At 40.2% G+C, this 17,841-nt stretch overlaps 1 protein-coding gene across 2 annotated transcripts in view; it reads left to right on the top strand.

The window, feature by feature from the left end:
- Positions 1 to 17,841, top strand: part of TPH2 (tryptophan hydroxylase 2) — a 100,330-nt gene that overhangs the window by 53,331 nt on the left and 29,158 nt on the right. For both annotated transcript variants that reach the window (XM_077775229.1, XM_077775230.1), the window contains exon 8: positions 9,638 to 9,764. In XM_077775229.1, the coding sequence (XP_077631355.1) occupies positions 9,638 to 9,764 (127 nt within the window). The remainder of the gene's footprint in view (positions 1 to 9,637; positions 9,765 to 17,841) is intronic.

Here is a 17,841-nt window from a genome sequence, read left to right as displayed (position 1 = left end):
AGTTCTACTGTTAATTTTTTGAGGAACCTCCACACTGTTTTCTAGAGGGGCTGCACCAGTTTACATTCCCACCAACAGTGTAGGAGGGTGCCTGTTTCTCCACATCCTCATCAGCATCTATAGTCTCCTGATTTGCTCATTTTAGCCACTCTGACTGGCATGAGGTGGTATCTCTGTGTGGTTTTGTTTTGTATTTCCCTGATGAGGAGGGATGCTGAGCATCGCTTCATGTGTCTGTTGGCCATCTGGATGTCCTCTTTGGAGAAGTGTCTGTTCATGAGAAGACCCCATTTTCTAAGGCTACACACACACACACACACACACACACACACTCCTGTGTAATCTGGTCTAGTTCTCCTCAACATAGCCCAGACCTACCTCTATCTAGATTTCTTAACAGAGGTGGCCAAATGCCTCATAGTTCTGTACTGGATCCCCTTTGAAACTTGAAACATTGCCCAGGGCAGTTCTGAAATACACACCCATAGCACATGCCCTCTACCCCTTGTCCATTGCTCAGGGAGAAGCAACCAAGAATTTTAAATATAAATGTTCATTCTCCAACATCAATTTTTCGAGGTCAAGCCAGTACAATATCTGTCTTTCCAGAAAACTATTACCGACGTAATAATGCAATTTTGTATCAGAAATGCCCTTTAAAAGTGTTTTAGTGAAAACATTTAAAATATTCATTCTATTTTACTTTCGGATGTTGGGCTTAACGCACTAGTAACAAAAATACACTTGGCATAGCATAGTATAAGCTTATTCAATGAGGGAGCTCCTGATTCAGAGCTGCGTTGGGATGATTGATTATTCGGCATGTACTGATGTGGGTGTATCTTCTGCTCTCTCCTGGTAGGCTGCTTTTCAAATCATAGGGCGAACTTCCACCATTAGGAAATAATTCATGACACCAATGATGAATATTGCGATGTCTATTGCCATAGTACAACTAAATGCATTTGTGTTGAGGAAATTCTCTCTTGTCACAGTTGAACATTTTAGGGGCAATTAATGTTATCTTTAAATATAACTGTTTTAAAGTTTTAAAAAGGCTTTGTAGTCAGGTGATTTTTCTTATAATTACTGCTGTGTTTCAATTTTATAAGAAAAATAAAAGTGAATTATTTCTGACAGTATTTTTCATCTGTTTCTAAGTAAAGTGAATGAATTTTATGCTTAGCCTTTGCTTATTAGAACAACAGAACCCTCTCTAAAACCGGCAGAATATGCCATTTATTTTCTTTCCTTGTGGCTCAGACATTAATCCTCATCTGTTAAGTAATAGCAGCAGTAGGTAAAGACGTAGGTTTTCACATTTATAAGAAAGGTCGGCTGCCCTTCTCTTGATCTAACAGATACACTAGGTCTGTAATGAGGGGAAAATAGGATCTTTCCCTTCTCAATTTTCCTTCCTTGCTGCCATCTGAGAGATTCTGGGGAAGTGAACTTGTCTGACTTAAGCCCTGACTGTTGTGGGTGTTTTTAATATCAGGCCTCGCAGAAGGCAAGTCGGGGCAAGGTCTTAACCGCCAAGCTGGGAAGATAAGCCAGAACTTTATAAAGTTTAACCTTCATTCGTATGAACTCTCTTTAGCTTAAACTTGTTCTTTCCCCTAGGAGCCTGGAGCGCAGAGCCAAGCTTCCTGCCTAGCCAACTGGCTTCCTCCACTGTGCTATTATCCTTGTTGCTGTTCAGGATTACAGAGAAGCATTACTACTAGCAGTTTTCAGGAAATGGCACGTTCTCAGAAAGCCAATCTCATCTGGCCTCCGTTTCTTGCATTTTAACGCAGAGCTCACCCCCTCAGCAAAGCAGCCATCTTTCCCCTCAGGAGAAGTTTGGTTTGGGGTATACCCAGGGCAAGTTAAGACATCAGAGGCCCCAAGACTTGAAAGTATTATCATTGTCTTTTGATAGTAACAGATAATTTCAACAACAACATCAGTAGTAGCCGAAGGAACACTATTTTCTACTATTAACAAGTAGGTATTTACTGAGTGTTATGTACTAGGCAGTATTTTAAGTGTTGTCTGTGGACGAAATTTAATATAACAACCTTCTGAGTTGTTACTATTATTATTCTGAGTTTCCAAATGAGGAAACTGAGGCATAGAACAGTAGGTAACTTCCCCAAGTCCACACAGCTGGTAAGTGGGGAAGTCAGAATTTGAACTCAAGTAGACTATAGTGTCAGCTTCTGTGCAATTAGCCACTATTCTGTTAAACAGCACCATTAAACAGGAAAACTCAAAACTTATATGTATGACATTGAACAGCTTCTTTCTTGGTTTTCTAATTACAAATTTACAGGAGATAGTTGAGAGGAACAGTCTTACTTAATTTGGTGCCAAAACCAAATTAAGTACTGTTTGTGCCTGTTGGAGGATCTGGAGCTATGCAGCTCTTATCCAGTCTTTGGTCCGGCTATCAGTCTTTGTTAGAATCCCACCCTCTCCTTTGATTTTTCACAGGGCCAGAGCCTGCCCTATATATTGGGACAAGGCATCTCCTCTTTCACTGGGAAAAAGGGGATAGTGCCTCACTATAGTGTGGAAATGCAGTAGAGGGTTCGCCTCCTCAGGCAGAGGGACCTGTGGGCTGCAGCTCCTGAAATCCCGCCCCACTCTCAGCTCTCAGCATGACTGTCGGCAAGCCACTTAACCTCTCTGTGTGAGGGATAATGAAATAATGCTTTGATCTTTGCAGAGAAGAAAAGCTGTATATAAATACCAAACAGGTCCACTCTTTCTTGGTACCTGTTAAATTCCTGGGAAGGCTGATGGATCTCCTGAAGTTCCAGCTTGGTTATAAGGCCACGGAGGTTCCTTAAACCTGGACTCCCAAGTTTTCCATCAGAAAATCGGGTCTAGTTTTGTGAGGTGCCTAAAAGCAATACCCCCCTAAGATTTTTTTATAGAGCCTTTTGTCTCAAGTGCCCCCAGGCACTCTAACAATAGATATTCCATGAAAACAAAAAAGTCCTATACGTTATTTAAGATCTGTGCATTTTGAAAGCAAACTTATACCTGAATGCTTGCTGGAGCTCTGTTTCTGTTCTTTTTGGCTGTTATCTGTAGTGACCTGGGGGAAAGTCTTCAAATATATATAAATATATATATTTACAGATTCAAAGCAGGACCCTTCCTACCCACCTCCCAGGCTTGCCTAACACCACACCTGAGCCACAATTCATTTTCCCTCAGTACCTTGTAGTGTCAAGGAGAAGCTCATTTATGCACTTTCAAGTATGGAAGACTGAGAAGGCCTGGGAGAATTTTTTTTTCAGAAATATTTGCATTTTTACATTGCAAATTCAGAAGAAGAAATTCAAAGTGATTGAATATTAGGCATGGAAGAGGTAACCACTGGTCATACCTCTTCACTGCTGTGCAGAGAATTATATTTATTGACCAGTACAGAAGCCACCACACAAGAGAAGGAAGGGATCTATATTTCCCACTCATGTTCTGTTGGGCAGACATCATTCCACTCATCTGTAGGTGGGAGGCAAGACTGTCCCCATGTTACAGGTGGCAAATCCAAAGTTCAAAGAAGTCAGATCATTTACCTATGATTTTACAACTAGGAAATAGCAAAACCAAGACCTAGTTCAATGCTCTTATGCTACACTGGAAATTAGGAAAACTGTACTTGCAATTCACTTGGATTTATGTCTTTATGTAGTCAGAGAGCCCCATCATTGCCACTCTGCTCAGTTGAGTTGAAACAGCAGTTATCCAGCATCTGTTATGTGTCAGGTGCCCCAAGATGACATGGCATGACATCTGTCCTGGAGAGGATTACTAGTTCTTGTTTAAGTGATAAAATATCTTCCCAAAGGGCAAACTTACTAAGGTACAGGAGATGAAGGTGTAAGTATAATTTAATGTAATATGATTAATGATACATAACTTGTTGCGAAATTCTGTTTTCAACGTGTTATCTTACTACATTGTTTAAGAACTCCATGAGATAGGGACCCATATAACCTCCATTCTAAAAAATGAGCAAACAGTACATCTGTGCTGTCCAATATGGTAGAGATGTGGCTATGCAAATTTATTAATTAAAATTAAATAACTGTAAATTTAGTTCCTCAGCATGCTAACCACATTTCAAGTGGCTACTGTACTGGGCAATGCAGATATAGAATATTTCCATCACTGTAGAAAGTCCTATTGCACAGAACTGCTCTAAGTCATTTGTCTATGCAGGAATGTGGGAAATGGACTTGGGTCTGACTTCGGAGTATATACTTTTAGCCATTACATTATACTGTGTCCTTAATATTTAGTGGAATTGGGGAGGGGGCAGGGAAAGAATGAAAAATCCCTTATTTTTTCAAGGAATAAGAAATATCTGAGACTACGGGTGAACTAAAGGCATATCAATAGTTTCCCTTGCAACCCTTTTATGGTACGTGTAAGAGCTGCAAACTATGTCTCTCAATGGATCAGGAAAGTTAGTACTTGCTGTTTGCCCTTTTATGGAACCATAAGGTGACTTTGCTAAGAGTTATTCTAGGATTATGTCTTATTTACTTTTAAGCCTCAGTTCCTAGCATAGTACTTGGTACATTATAGGCATACAATAAATGCTTCCTGAATGAAATTTCAAAAAAGATAACTATAATATCTTCTGTTGGTCTCAAAAGAATTGTAGTGAAGAAGAGTAATGTTGGTGGCCTACCTGATAATTCCTAGGGGGAAAAAACTAAAGATTTCCTCCAGGGCGATCTCCAAGTGCTCGGCTTCATAGAAAGAGGCCACGTATCTATTTATCTATACTGCGATAGGGATAGAAGAGGGAGTGATCATAAGGGCTGCCTAAAATTTTATCTGGGCCAGATTTTACAGTATGCTATTTTAAATCTAAACCAAAGGAACTTCGTATTTGGCTCCAAGGCGATCACTGAAGGAAAATTGCCTCGATACCAAATGAAGTCCTGTTACCATCTCCTCCGTGCAGTGAAAACAAACCAAATCACCCCCTTTTCAATGTGTCCCAGAGTGTTATCCCAGATTACTTGTACTCACCCACCAAATGTTGTGTGAAAGCTGTAAAAGATACCCAATTTTGCCTCCCAGCTCATCCTCCAGCATCTTTTCACCAGTGCGAACTCCTCACCCTGCCCACTTCATCTTGCTTTCCTTCCCTTCATGATTTAGCTAAAGTGCTGGCTTCTGTGTCATTTAGAACAAACAAAAACTATAGAAATATGGCTTAAAAGACAGATGCACTGATTTGGGATAGGAAGCAAATGTTGGATGCTGGCTCACTGCGTCCTGAAGGCTTTAATTTACAGCAGAAATAAAAAGGAGTTGTTCAACATGTAGCGTAAGGAGTCAGCTTTGAAAACTGATAAGAGGAGAAAAATGCCAGACTCATTTTGAATGTGAACTTAACAACCAGGACCCTTATTTCCCTGCAGCAAGATGATCGCAACTTTCTTAGAATGATTTAAGAATTCCCCGGAGGCATTTTGTCCAAGCCCCTTTGTGGGCCCATTTCAGCAGGCTTTAGAATCCTCCTAACAGGGCTTATCAGAGAAGATTCCAATTTAGAGCAGCAAAAGTTTAGAGTCTGATATCAGCTCTAGCTTTTCTTTTTCCTTTTTTTTTTTTCCAAAAGGAGACATGATGTTTTACAGTGTTAACAGTTCTGAAAGGTCCTACATTTCCAGTGAACAGAGCGCTTTTGTGAAAAGCCTTCTGAAAAGCATTATTCAGGCGAAAATGCATCAAAGGGATGTGAGTTAAAAAGAGAAAAGTTTGCCGATGTAGAGATTGGAGGCAGCATGTGCTGACAGGTGCAATTATAGCCAAATAATTGAATCTTTTTAGAGAGATCTGGTGTGATAAGGCAATAGTTGTGGACTCACCTTGGAACTCTGTTCATAATTAGATACTCAGGGGTCCAGCTGTGGACGATACAACCAATGGAGGGATCGTGAACTACTTTATATGCAGGACAGAATCACCGTTGCACTTTGTAAAATAGGGTGAAATGGCATGATTTCAGCCCAACAGTACCTAATTAATACAAAGGTTGAAGATAGCCTTTTCAGTCTTTTCCCTCAGACTCCCAACAGTCTGGAACTATTTTCAGCCTCTAAAAATCATAGTCAGTCCGAGCTTCTAGATCCTTTGGTGTCAAAGAAATGAAAGAAAATCTCAATTTTTTCAAAGCTAAATAAGTGCTTTTATTAGTAACATTAAAACTCTCTCTTTGATGTTTGTTTAAAGAGTTTCTGGGCACTTCTGTTACCTTAGTTTACACCGTGCGTCTAAGCCAAAGACTGGGACAGGGAACGATTTGGTGTTAATTTCTGAGAATGTTGCACCAAAGTCATGAAAGACATAACCTTGCTTTTGGTCTTGAAATATAGGTGCTCAGAGCCTTGGCTCAATGAGAAGTGGGTTTGCTGTCCATATTGTCTTTGCTGCATGCATTCTTTCTCAGGAATCTGAGCCACAGGTCTTTCTCAGCATCTCTGTGTGGACACAGAGCTGAGAAGAAGACACAGACTGCTGAGACACAGCACAGGTCATTTCTACTTATCACAGCGCAAAGGGCATCCCTCACGCTCCATTAGTAATTCTGTTAGACATCTTGCTTCAGGCTTTCCTTCTTAAGGAAATAGTATATTCTGCCATATTGTATGATTTCTTTCTGTCAGATTTATTTCTTTTATCCTCTTCTCCATATAGTTGGATTACCTTGTCATTGTAATGCGATTGAAGGTTCTTAAGTTGGCTGAGAGTTATAGGTTTCTGATAATGACACCTTAACTTAGAATCTAGGCAATAGCTCCTTTTTTTTATTAGTGGGAATTGACTCCTTAATGTCTTTGGATCTTAGTATTTTCCTTCTTTTTTCCTTTTTAGTCGCCAACTTTTCACTTTTGCTTCTGTCTTTATGTTTTTGAATTGCAGAAGTACCAAGGTAGATAGAAGATCTGCAGTAGCCTTCTCACAGTACCTGGCCCATAGTGAGCATTCAATACTCACTGATCACGATAATCACTATTTTAGTTTCTGCTTACCTTGTTTGTTTATGTCACCTTCGGTACTTCCCCACAGTTTGACATCTGGTCTAATTTTGGAAATATTATATTGTCATTTTTTTCTGCCAGGATCAGGAGGGGTACTTTAGTATTTACACTATAGGCCACAATGGAGGTATTCAGATTTATCCATGGTGGGCCACTCAATCCTAATTCCAACATCAGTGCAGACTGCATGGCCTTTAAAAAAAACTGATTACAGGAGCATGTCTATAGGGTCCACTCCCAGCACAGAAGCATTAGACCTTTAACTGAATCAAATGTACGTGAAGAAGTAATTAACTACCTAGTGAACTATCTTTCACCACCTTTCATTATTCCCCAGTATTACGATGTCATTTCAGTGGAATTAAATTTGAGCAGCTCAAGATTACATAAGCACACTGAGCATTAGTTTCAAGTCCTTGCTGCTTGAAGCCTGCTGGGTGAGCTTCAGAGCATCTTCTTTTCTGACAGTGGGTCTCCACCTTGGCTGTGCCTTATTAGCACCCTCAGCACTTTCAGAACAGTGCAGGTGCTTTGGTCTAACCCAGAGAGTCTGGCTGAATTGGTTTTAGGTAGGACCAAGGAATAGATATTTTTAAAAAAGGCTCCTTGAGGAATTGAGGACCACGAAGTGGCAGGAAAAGAGACTTACAACATACTGACTACATTTTCACTTGTGCTAACCAACTTGGTTAAGCTCTCTCCCAACCACGTAAGCCATGCCCCCTCACCCATTCCTTCTTGTTTACTCCACATCTGCCAGTTAAAACAATAGAGCAGAAAGGGGACAGTTGTTTAAGACAGAGGAATTTGATTTCAAATCTTGTCTGTCTTTTAAGAGTGTGATCTTGGAAAGATACTTAAATTTACATGAATTTTATTTCCCCCATTTATCAAGTGGGAATAATAAGACTTCTTTGTAAGTACAGAAAAATTACTACCATAATATAAACATTTAGTGCAGTACCCAACACATAATAGGAGCTCAGAATCTGTTAGCTTTCTATTTCCCTTTCTGGTTTTAATTTCTTTATAGGTCAAATGAAGGGCTTAGATAATATTTGAATTCTCCTTATACCTTAGAATCCATTGAGTCTGATTCTCTGCCTTAAGTAATATGATTGGAGAGTAACTGCCATGTGTTCTTTTCCACAAATTCAGAAAGCTATTGACACACAGCTGACAGGGAATAAATTGGTAATTTCTTTTAATATCCTGTCTACGTATTCTCATTTGGCTACCCTTTCAACCTGACGTATCTATGAAGTGGCTAGCCAAGGCCAGGGATGTGGTTTGAATTGTGGGAACAAGATTTTTTGATTGAGTAATGCCACCTGTTTTATATGGGCATCAATCTTGTGCCCTTGACCACCATTCACTTGCTTCAACCACATAATCACCCAATGTACCTTATACTTATAATAACAGTGATAGCACCTGGCATTTATATTATGGCACCTATTGGAAGTGATATACTTCAGAGGATGCCAGGCAAAATCAGGAAACGTCTTTCAAATACTACCTGGCTAATTACTTTTTGTCAAGAAAATGAAGTATTGAAGCTTCTTGATCCATTCCCAGAGAGTCATAGGAGAATTCATTCCAATATAACTCGGTATCAGGGAACAGTGTGTGATTCATGGCAATGACTCAGGAAGGCATCTGCCTTGCTTCACTGTGACACATACTTGCCTTTGCCTGATCATTTGGCTTTAAATGGAAGCTCAGACAAATGAGAACAGACCTAAGCTTCTATTATTACCCAGTTCAGGCTGCCCAAAGCAGAGGACTGGGAAGGTTTTCCAACGTGCAGGCTCAAGGGAGTTGCTTGTGTTATAGGCAGATAAGTTGTTTATGGGAAAAGCCACTTTGATGATGACAGTATGATCCCTCTGCTGTTTCCCACTGTCTGCAAAGTGTAACATGGCAGGCAGTGCAACTTAAGTGTTAAAAGCAAGAGTTTAGAAATCACCATAAGCTAGATTAAAATTTTGGCTTTATCCTTATAGCAAACTTTGTCTGTGAAGGGCCAGCTAGTAAATATTTCAGGCTTTCCAGGCCATATGGTCTCAGTCACAACTACTCAACTCTGCAGTTCTAGTCAAAAGGAGCCACAGACAACACATAAATGAATGGGCATGGCTATGTTCCAGTTAAACTTTATTTACAAAAGCAGGGAGTGGGCCAGATCGCCTGCGACTGTAGATTGCCTGTCCCTGCTCTATAGGCTTTTGCACTAAGAAGTTACTTTAATTCCCTAAGTTCCCCTTGAGGGTTAAAAGAGATAGTATTTGTAATACACTTACCATGTGGTTGGCATATGGCAAGCACTTGAAAATAGTAGTTGCTATCAACTTATTAAAAATATTGTGTATTATATAGTTTAAAATGCCATGAATTATAAGGTGCATCTAGATTTCAGAGATGTTAAAAGGTGATAAAAAGTTTTAGAAGTGATGAAATTTGGTAACAGTAATTGATTATAGTAACAAGGTTATATTTAGGATTTTAAGCTTGTCATACCAGTGATAGTTTGAACTTCCTGTATAACATATTTTTGTGATTTTTTTTTTTGTCAGAGACACATGTCATGAACTCCTGGGACATGTTCCACTACTCGCGGATCCTAAGTTTGCTCAGTTTTCACAAGAAATAGGCCTGGCATCTCTGGGAGCATCAGATGAAGATGTTCAGAAACTAGCCACCGTGAGTTCATTTTCAATTTAAAAAAATGTTCTATTTATATTCCCTTGTAAGGTGAATAAAGCTTTAGAGTTATTCACGATGATTATAAGGCAAATACTACTGAGAAGACATGGTGATTTCAATGATTTCCACGTTGTGTTCCTTTGAAGTAAAATGAATGTGTTCTTAGCTTATCAACCATTAAGATATTTATATTTTATCCTTCTTGTTCAGGGAGAGTAAATATTTTGGGCATGCAGCTCATAAGTTCTCTGTCCAACTATTCAGTTCATTCAGCACAGTGACTGGAAAAAAAAAAAAAACCAGCCAGAGGCTGTATGTAAATGAATGAAAGGCAGCTGTGTTCCAATAAAACTTTATTTATAAAAGCTGGCAGTGTGCCAGGTTTGGCTTGTGTGCTGAAATTCATTGACTTCTATTCTAGTTCAATGTTTTTTTTTCCTAGAAAAATATTAGGAATAGTAAAAGTTATGCATTTATGAAAAACTAGGGGTTGTACTTGAGATTATCACTTATTAGTCAATATGGCTGTTGTCAGACACAATGTGAGTCAGCCATAAGAAGCTTAAGCTAAACAATTATTATAAGTATAAAACCAGAAAAAGATTTAATAACTATATGTTCTCAACATGGTTTTTCTCAAAACAAGCACTAGTAGAGGAAAAATGTTATGTCGGTGGCTTCCTTTAAGATGCGAGCTAGGAAGCTTATTTACCTTACCTTAACCCCATTTCAAGGGCGCCTGGGTGGCTCAATTGGTTAAGTGTCCGACTTCGGCTCAGGTCATGATCTCATGGTTTGTGGGTTCGGGCCCTGCATCGGGCTCTGTGCTGACAGCTAGCTCAGAGCCTGGAGCTTGTTTCAGATTCTGTGTCTCCCTCTCTCTCTGACTTTCCCCTGCTCACACTGTCTATCTCTCTCTCAGAAATAAATAAAAACATTTTAAAAAATTAAAAAAAAAACCATTTCAAAGAGTACAGGATAAGAAAGAACAGCTTTAGCATACTCACTTACAAGGGCGAGTCCATTTGCCTAAATGAATAAAGCTACCAGAGGAATTAAAAATGGAATCTTAAGTTGTGTGTATTTGCTGTAGATATACATTGATGTCACATTAGGCATGTAGGGATATTCTTCACGGCTACCAAGAAATACATGCTCTAGATTTCTTTTCAAAATTTTTTTTGTTTTGAGAGAAAGAAGCACGTGTGTGAGAGCAAGCGCAGGAGGAACAGAGAGGGAGAATCTTAAAATTTTGCTTTAATGCTTATTTATTTTTGAGAGAGACAGAGTGCAAGCAAGGGAGGGACAAAGAGAGAGAGAGACACATAGAATCTGAAGCAGGCTCCAGGCTCTAAGCTGTCAGCACAGATCCTGACACGGGACTTAAACTCACAAACTGTGAGATCATGACCTGAGCCGAAATCAAGAATTGGACGCTTAACCGACTGAGCCACCCAGGCATCCCTCCTAGATTTCTTAAGACAACTAGGCCTTTCAGTTCATCTTTTGTTTCCTAGTGTTCATAGAGATATGAGACATGAGAAATATTTTTCAAATATAAGAGAAGTGGCAGGCAAGAGCCATGCTGTTAGTGTCAATGCAGAGATGAATAATTAGTGAGGTGAATGGAGGCTTAACGAGCCTGGGAGAGCCTACTGCCGAAGGCAGGTCCTCGGTTTCCACTCATAGCTGCCAGACAGGAGTGCAGGCTTTGTGTTGCCAGATCTCCAAATGTTTGAGAGAGACTGGACATCTAGATTTCTAAAAGAATTTAAATTATTTTAAGATTTTGGCCCATGAAAAACATTATGAACTGAGTAAAATATATTTGTAGATGGAATCAGGATCTTGACTTCCAATTTGCAACCTCTGCCCTAGGCATTGTATCTCATGCACATTGGCCATCTATTACTGCATGGCAAATAACTCCAAAACCTAGTGGCTTGAAACAGCGAACATTTATTATCTCATAGCTTGTGTTTGGGAATTCGAGAACCTCTTAGCCGAGTGGTTCTGGCTCCAGGACGCTTCTGTGGTTGCTGCAAGATGTGCGCTACGGCTGCAGTTATCTGAAGATTTGGGAATCTTCTGCCAAAAGAGTTCACTCATGTGGCTATTGGTGAATCACTTTCTCTAGAGCAAGTGTTGGGGGGGGGGATGGAGGAGGAGGAAGAGAGAAATCAATGGGGGGAGGAAGTTGTAATGACTTCTCTGACTTGATCAGGTGTTGTTCATGGCAGCCATATTATGTTCGTTAGAAGAGACTCATTCCAGTCCACATTCAAGGGGAAGGAAATTAGTCTACACCTTTTGAAGAAAGTAATGTTAAGTGTTTGTAGACATATTCTGAAACCACCACACCAGTGAGTTCTGTTATTTAATTCTCAAACCTTGGCTCTGTCTTTAAGCTCCACATTTTAGAACCTTTTCCATGCCTGGAAAATTTCCCTTGAAAATTTCTGGCTTCAGCCTTTGACCCCCTATGGCTTATACTCTTCATCAGGGATGAATGTATTGCTTATTTATCTGACTTTGAACAATCACAAACTGGGGTTCAGCCCTGCCAGGCTCTGTGTGTGTGTCCAAAGAGATGACGAGAAGAAGTAAGGTGGGACTGCATGGATGTGAAAGTACATAGATCCTAGTGAATGATCTTATTTCTTTTTTAAAAGCAGTAACAAAAATGTAGCTTTATTGGCCTTTAGTTTTACACTCCATAAAATGATAATTAATTAAGTCCATCATTCAAACTAACATTCACCAAGAATAAAACATGGTCCTCACATCTGGGAAACTTGTAGCCTATATAGGTAAAACTAAGATTTTTTCAGAGGAGAGAAAGTTTGTACGGAGTCCTGAGAGATGAAAAAGTCAGCCAAGTTGCAAAGGGGGAGAAAGGGGGACCTAAGGGTCAGTTTCAGCCAGAAAAAGAAATCTCTTTGGTTTGGGGGCCCAGCAGGTTTGCCTGCTCACCAGTTTGCAGGGCCATGCTGAAAACACGGATTGCCTTTTGTATTAGTTTTCTATCACTACTGTTAACAAATTACATGTGGCTTAAAACAACACAAATTTGTTATCTTACAGTTTCATAAGCTTAGAAGTTTGACACAATTCTCATTGAGCTAAAATTAAGGTGTTGGGGGGGCGCCTGGGTGGCTCAGTTGGTTAAGCATCCGACTTCAGCTCAGGTCATGATCACACGGTTCGTGGGTTCGAGCCCAGTGTTGGGCTATGTGCTGACAGCTGGCTCAGAACCTGGAGCCTGCTTCAGAGTCTGTATCTCCCTCTCTCTCTGACCGTCCCCTTCTTATGCTGTTTCTCTCTCTCTCTCTCTCTCTCTCAGAAATAAATAAAAAACATTAAAAAATAATTAAGGTGTTGGGGCACCTGAGTGGCTCAGGTGGTTAGGTGACCACCTCTTGATTTTGGCTCAGCTCATGATCTCATGGTTCATGGGATCAAGCCCTGTGTGAGGCTGACAGCACAGGGCCTGCTTGGGATTCTCTCTCTTTCCCTCTCTCTGCCCCTTCCCTATGCTTTTGTGCTCTCTTTCTCTCTCTCTCTCCCTCTCTCGCTCAAAAAATAAACATTAAAGAAAATAAAATTAAGGTGTCAACAGGGCTGTGCTCCTCTCTGGAGGCCCCAGGGGAGAATTTGTTTCTTTGCTTTTTCGAGCACCTAGAGGATGTCTGCATTCCTTGGCTCATGGCCCTCTTCCTCTATCTTCAAAGCCAGCAACGTTGCAACTCTCTGAAATTTCTGCCATTGCCACATCTCTCTTCACTGACTAAGCTGGGAAAGGTGTTTTGTTTTTAAGGACTTATGTGATTAGATTGGGCCCTGCAGAATAATTCACAATAATCTCACCATTGCAGAGTCCATATTCTTCTTAATTATATCTGTAAACGTAATATATGCTAGGGATTAGGGCAGTACTTTTTTGGGGGGAGCTTTTTTTTGTTTCTATTCTTACATTTGCAAGAAAAAAATGAATACCTGTATCTTGAAACCTGTTATACTAGGACCAGTAAATTTGTAGGATGAATACCTTTTCTTTTGGAACTTACATTCCTTAGCATGATTCCGTTACCCTTGGCTATGATTGCCTAGCTCCCACAGCTAAAAATGCTTCTGTCTATTAGAGATCATTAGGTCATTAATCATGCTTCTCTCTCTCTTTTTTTTCATTGTCTTTTACCTGGAATATAAATGTATTTCTGCAAAAGCCAATCAACAGTCTTTAAATGGCTTTAGTCTTTAAATGGCTAAAGAATCCTAGGTACCATGAGGTAGGAAAAGGAAAAAGACAAAAAGATAGTACATGCATCAAGGAGCTTTTGATCTTGTACACAAAAATATGGAAAGTACAGAATCAGTGTGAGCTTTTATTAATATATGTGAGAAGTTATGCAGAAGAAGTGGATTTAAGATGATGCTTCCAACTGTGTTTGAGTTCTGAATTCAGTGGTGGAGACTGGAGTTCAGAAGTGGGAGCAGAGGCCAGCAGACAGCTTTATTTCTTTTTCTTTTAAAAAACATTTTTATTTAAGTCCAAGTTAATTGACATATAGTGTAGTAATGGTTTCAGGAGTAGAATTCAGTGATTCATCATTTACATACAACACCCAGTGCTCATCACAGTGTCCTCCTTAGTGCCTGTCACCCATTTAGCCCATCCCCCCCACCTCTCCTCCAGCAACCCAGTTTGTTCTCTGTGTTTAAGAGTCTCTTATGATTTGCCTCTCTCTCTGTTTTTATCTTAGGTTTCTTTCCCTTCCCCTATGTTCATCTGTTGTGTTTCTTTTTTTTTTTTTAAACGTTTTTATTTATTTTTGAGACAGAGATAGAGACAGTGTGAGCAGGGGAGGGTCAGAGAGAGAGGGAGCTACAGAATCTGAAGACAGGCTGCAGGCTCTGAGCTAGCTGTCAGCACAGAGCCCGACATGGGGCTCAAACCCACGAACCATGAGATCATGACCTGAGCCGAAGTCGGACAGTCAACCGACTAAGCCCTCCAGGCGCCCCAATCTGTAGTGTTTCTTAAATTCCATATAAGACAGGTTCATTTCTATGTAGGAAGTAGCTGGTGAAAGGTTAAGGAGGATCAAGTGTCCCCCAAGGGAGATAAGAATCCTGCCTGGAATCTAGCAGTAGCTTTGACAGTTAAAAGAAAAACAAAACCCAAAAGAGTATAAACTTGCAAAGGACTTTAACACAAAGATTTTGAATCTCTTTTAAGTGCAGTGGAGAGTTGGTGGGGGGTGGGGGTGGAGGTGGGAGACTCACCACAGTTTTGCTTGATCTACTCATTTCTCTTTTCCTCATATTGAATGCACCCCCAACGCAGCTCCCTTTGATTTCCCACCTCTCACAAGCCTTGTGATTCCAGTTCCTTCCAGCTTTATAGACTAGGCCTATCTACTCTGAAAAGTGTTTTTACAGGAGCACTCAGGTGGTTGAGTGTCTGACTCTTGATTTTGGCTCAGGTCATGATTTTTCCAATCGTGAGGTGGAGCCCCACGTCAGACTCTGCACTGACAGGGTGGAGCCTACTTGGGATTTGCTCTCTCCCTCTCTCTCTGACTCTTCCTCCTCAAAATAAGTAAATACAAACATTTAATTAAAAAAGAAAAGAAAAGAAAAGTGTTTCACAGACCAAAGAGAAATTTGGAAAGCTTTTCCTGTAAAATGTAGGGAGTATGGAGGAGAGACTCACAGAGTGAGGAGGCTAGGGAGATTTTCCCTGAAATGCTCCTAAAACTGCTGTTGACTTCAGAAACTACAACCCATCTCTCAGTCAAAAACAAAGTGAATGGAAAACTGCTGGAAGGTGGTTTTGAAAGAAAGTACAGATTCTGGCTGGACCATTTCAATGTAGACCCTGGAGCACATAACCTATTGGATAACGTGCATATTAATGACCCTCAGGCTATACACTGTAGCTAAAAGCCAGTTTAATGACCCAGTTTCGAAGACTAAGAAATTAAGGGCTGAGTAGGGCCTCACTGGGAGGTGTAAAAAGTCCAGTGGTAAGGGGAATAGTGGTGGTTGGGGAGGCCTCTTAGCTGTCCAGATGAGAAATGGACGTGTTATTAGGTGATTTCCTCAAAGTTGTTCCCATTAAGTCCCCTGAAGACGTACTGGAGTAAAATGAGAGATGAGATGTACCAAAGGAGAAAAATCCATAGAGGGGACAAATGGAAAACCACGGAAATCACTATTTATGCAGCACAATGAGACAGGCCATATTATTCTTTTACTCTAGGTGAGATTTATATTATTAATGACTCTGTTTATATAGTGCCTGCTTTTCCTTGTTTAGTGAATTTAAGCACTTAGGAAACAGGGAATGAAAGCAGGCACTTAATAACTTTCTGTGATGTGCTGTCAACAAATCCATCCAAGGAAAAAAACAACATCCAGCAGGACTAATTGGCCACCACTAACCTCTGTTTCATCCAAAGCTGCTTTTGAATTTCTAGGTCTGATTTCAGAGGGACCAGGCTATTTGCTTATAGTGATATTGCCTCTTCTTGCTATATTTCTGCATGATATTTATTTTGACATTTTAATAATGCTCAGTTTTGAGAATGAAGCTATCTCTGCTGTTTATGTGGCCAGTGGTTTCTATGCTCTGAGAACCATTTAAATGAAACTCTTTTGTATCTGAAGAAATTGATGATGATGCTTGGTAAATGTATTTCAAATGCATTGTTATACACGTAAATAATTTGCCCTCTGGTGGATAATGAATAAGGCCACTGGTTTTGGCAGCTGCATTCTTTTTATACTCCTCATAGCTGTCCGAGGTCTGTGCATGATAGATATGCAAAAATATTCCCAGTAAGGGCTGCTTGGAGTGTACTATGATTTTGAGACGAGCCATTTCCCACCGTAGTGCTGGCTTAGGTGGATTTAATAGATTAGTGTCTTCTTTAAGGGTTGTAAACTTAAATGCCTTCAGGGGCCAGATAGGTAGCAAACATGTATGAAACAGCCTGATATACGGTAATAAGGAGTGTAGGAGCCTGCGGAGAACTGGAGAATACATATTACATCTAAAGGCCTTCATATCCAGAAATTAAAATAAAACGAAATGTTTTGGGGCTACAAACCATGTCTGTAAGCTGAAGCAATCTAAGCTGTCAGTCCGCAGCTTTTGTATCTTTCACCAAATTGTACATTAGACCTACCATCCTTGAGGAATCAACCCATGTTAGATTCATCTCTTGTCATAGTGGATGTTCTTAATTACTGTTTGCTGATTCTTTCTCCTAAGAAAAGGTGGCTATCACAGTGTTCCCTAGAGAGAAGTATCCTATCACTGTGGAGAGATGACTGGTTTTGAATTAAACTGCAAACAGTTACAAGCATGATTGCCATGCATGTGTGCTGAGTACATGTCAACGATTTATTTAACTCACTAATGAGGGAGAAGCAGGATGATAAATACAGCTCAAGGAAGAGTTTGAGAGACTTAGACCAGATCATTCCTGAAAGAAAGAATCCTGGAATAAGGTGCAAAATCATTTATGTTCTGTGGGCAAAAACTCCATAACCTTGAGGTTGTCTTTTCTCCCGGGCGGATATCATTTGCATATCTAGTGGAAAAAAGTAACTTGCTATTTATCTATCTTCACAAGTTACCATCTAACTTCTCAACATCTGTGTCCTAATGTGTAGTAAATAGGAAGTTGGGAGAGGTTCCCTAGATTAATGCTGCTCAAATCATAATGTACATAAAATAACATAGGGATCTTGTTAAAAGGCAGTATTGGTCAGGTAGGTCCAGAATGAGGCCTGAGATCTGGCATTGTTCTGTTTGTTTGTTTTCGTTTCTATTTTTTTTTAAAGTTTATTTATTTATTTTGAGGGAGTCAGAGACAGTGTGAGCAGGGGAGGGACAGAGAGATAGAAATTGAGAGAGGGAATCCCAAGCAGGCTCTGTGCTGCCAGGGAGAGCCTGATGCAGGGCTCAAACTCATGCACCTGTGAGTTTATGACCTGAGCCAAAACCGAGAGTTGGACACTCAACCGACTGAGCCTCTCAGGCACCTCCCCACCCCCCCCCCCG

This window comes from Crocuta crocuta, unplaced genomic scaffold (genome assembly GCF_008692635.1).
Source record: "Crocuta crocuta isolate KB4526 unplaced genomic scaffold, BGI_CrCroc_1.0 scaffold97, whole genome shotgun sequence".
Taxonomy (NCBI): domain Eukaryota; kingdom Metazoa; phylum Chordata; class Mammalia; order Carnivora; family Hyaenidae; genus Crocuta; species Crocuta crocuta.
Note: the sequence above shows the minus strand (reverse complement) of the source record. Positions and strands in the feature narration are given on the sequence as shown.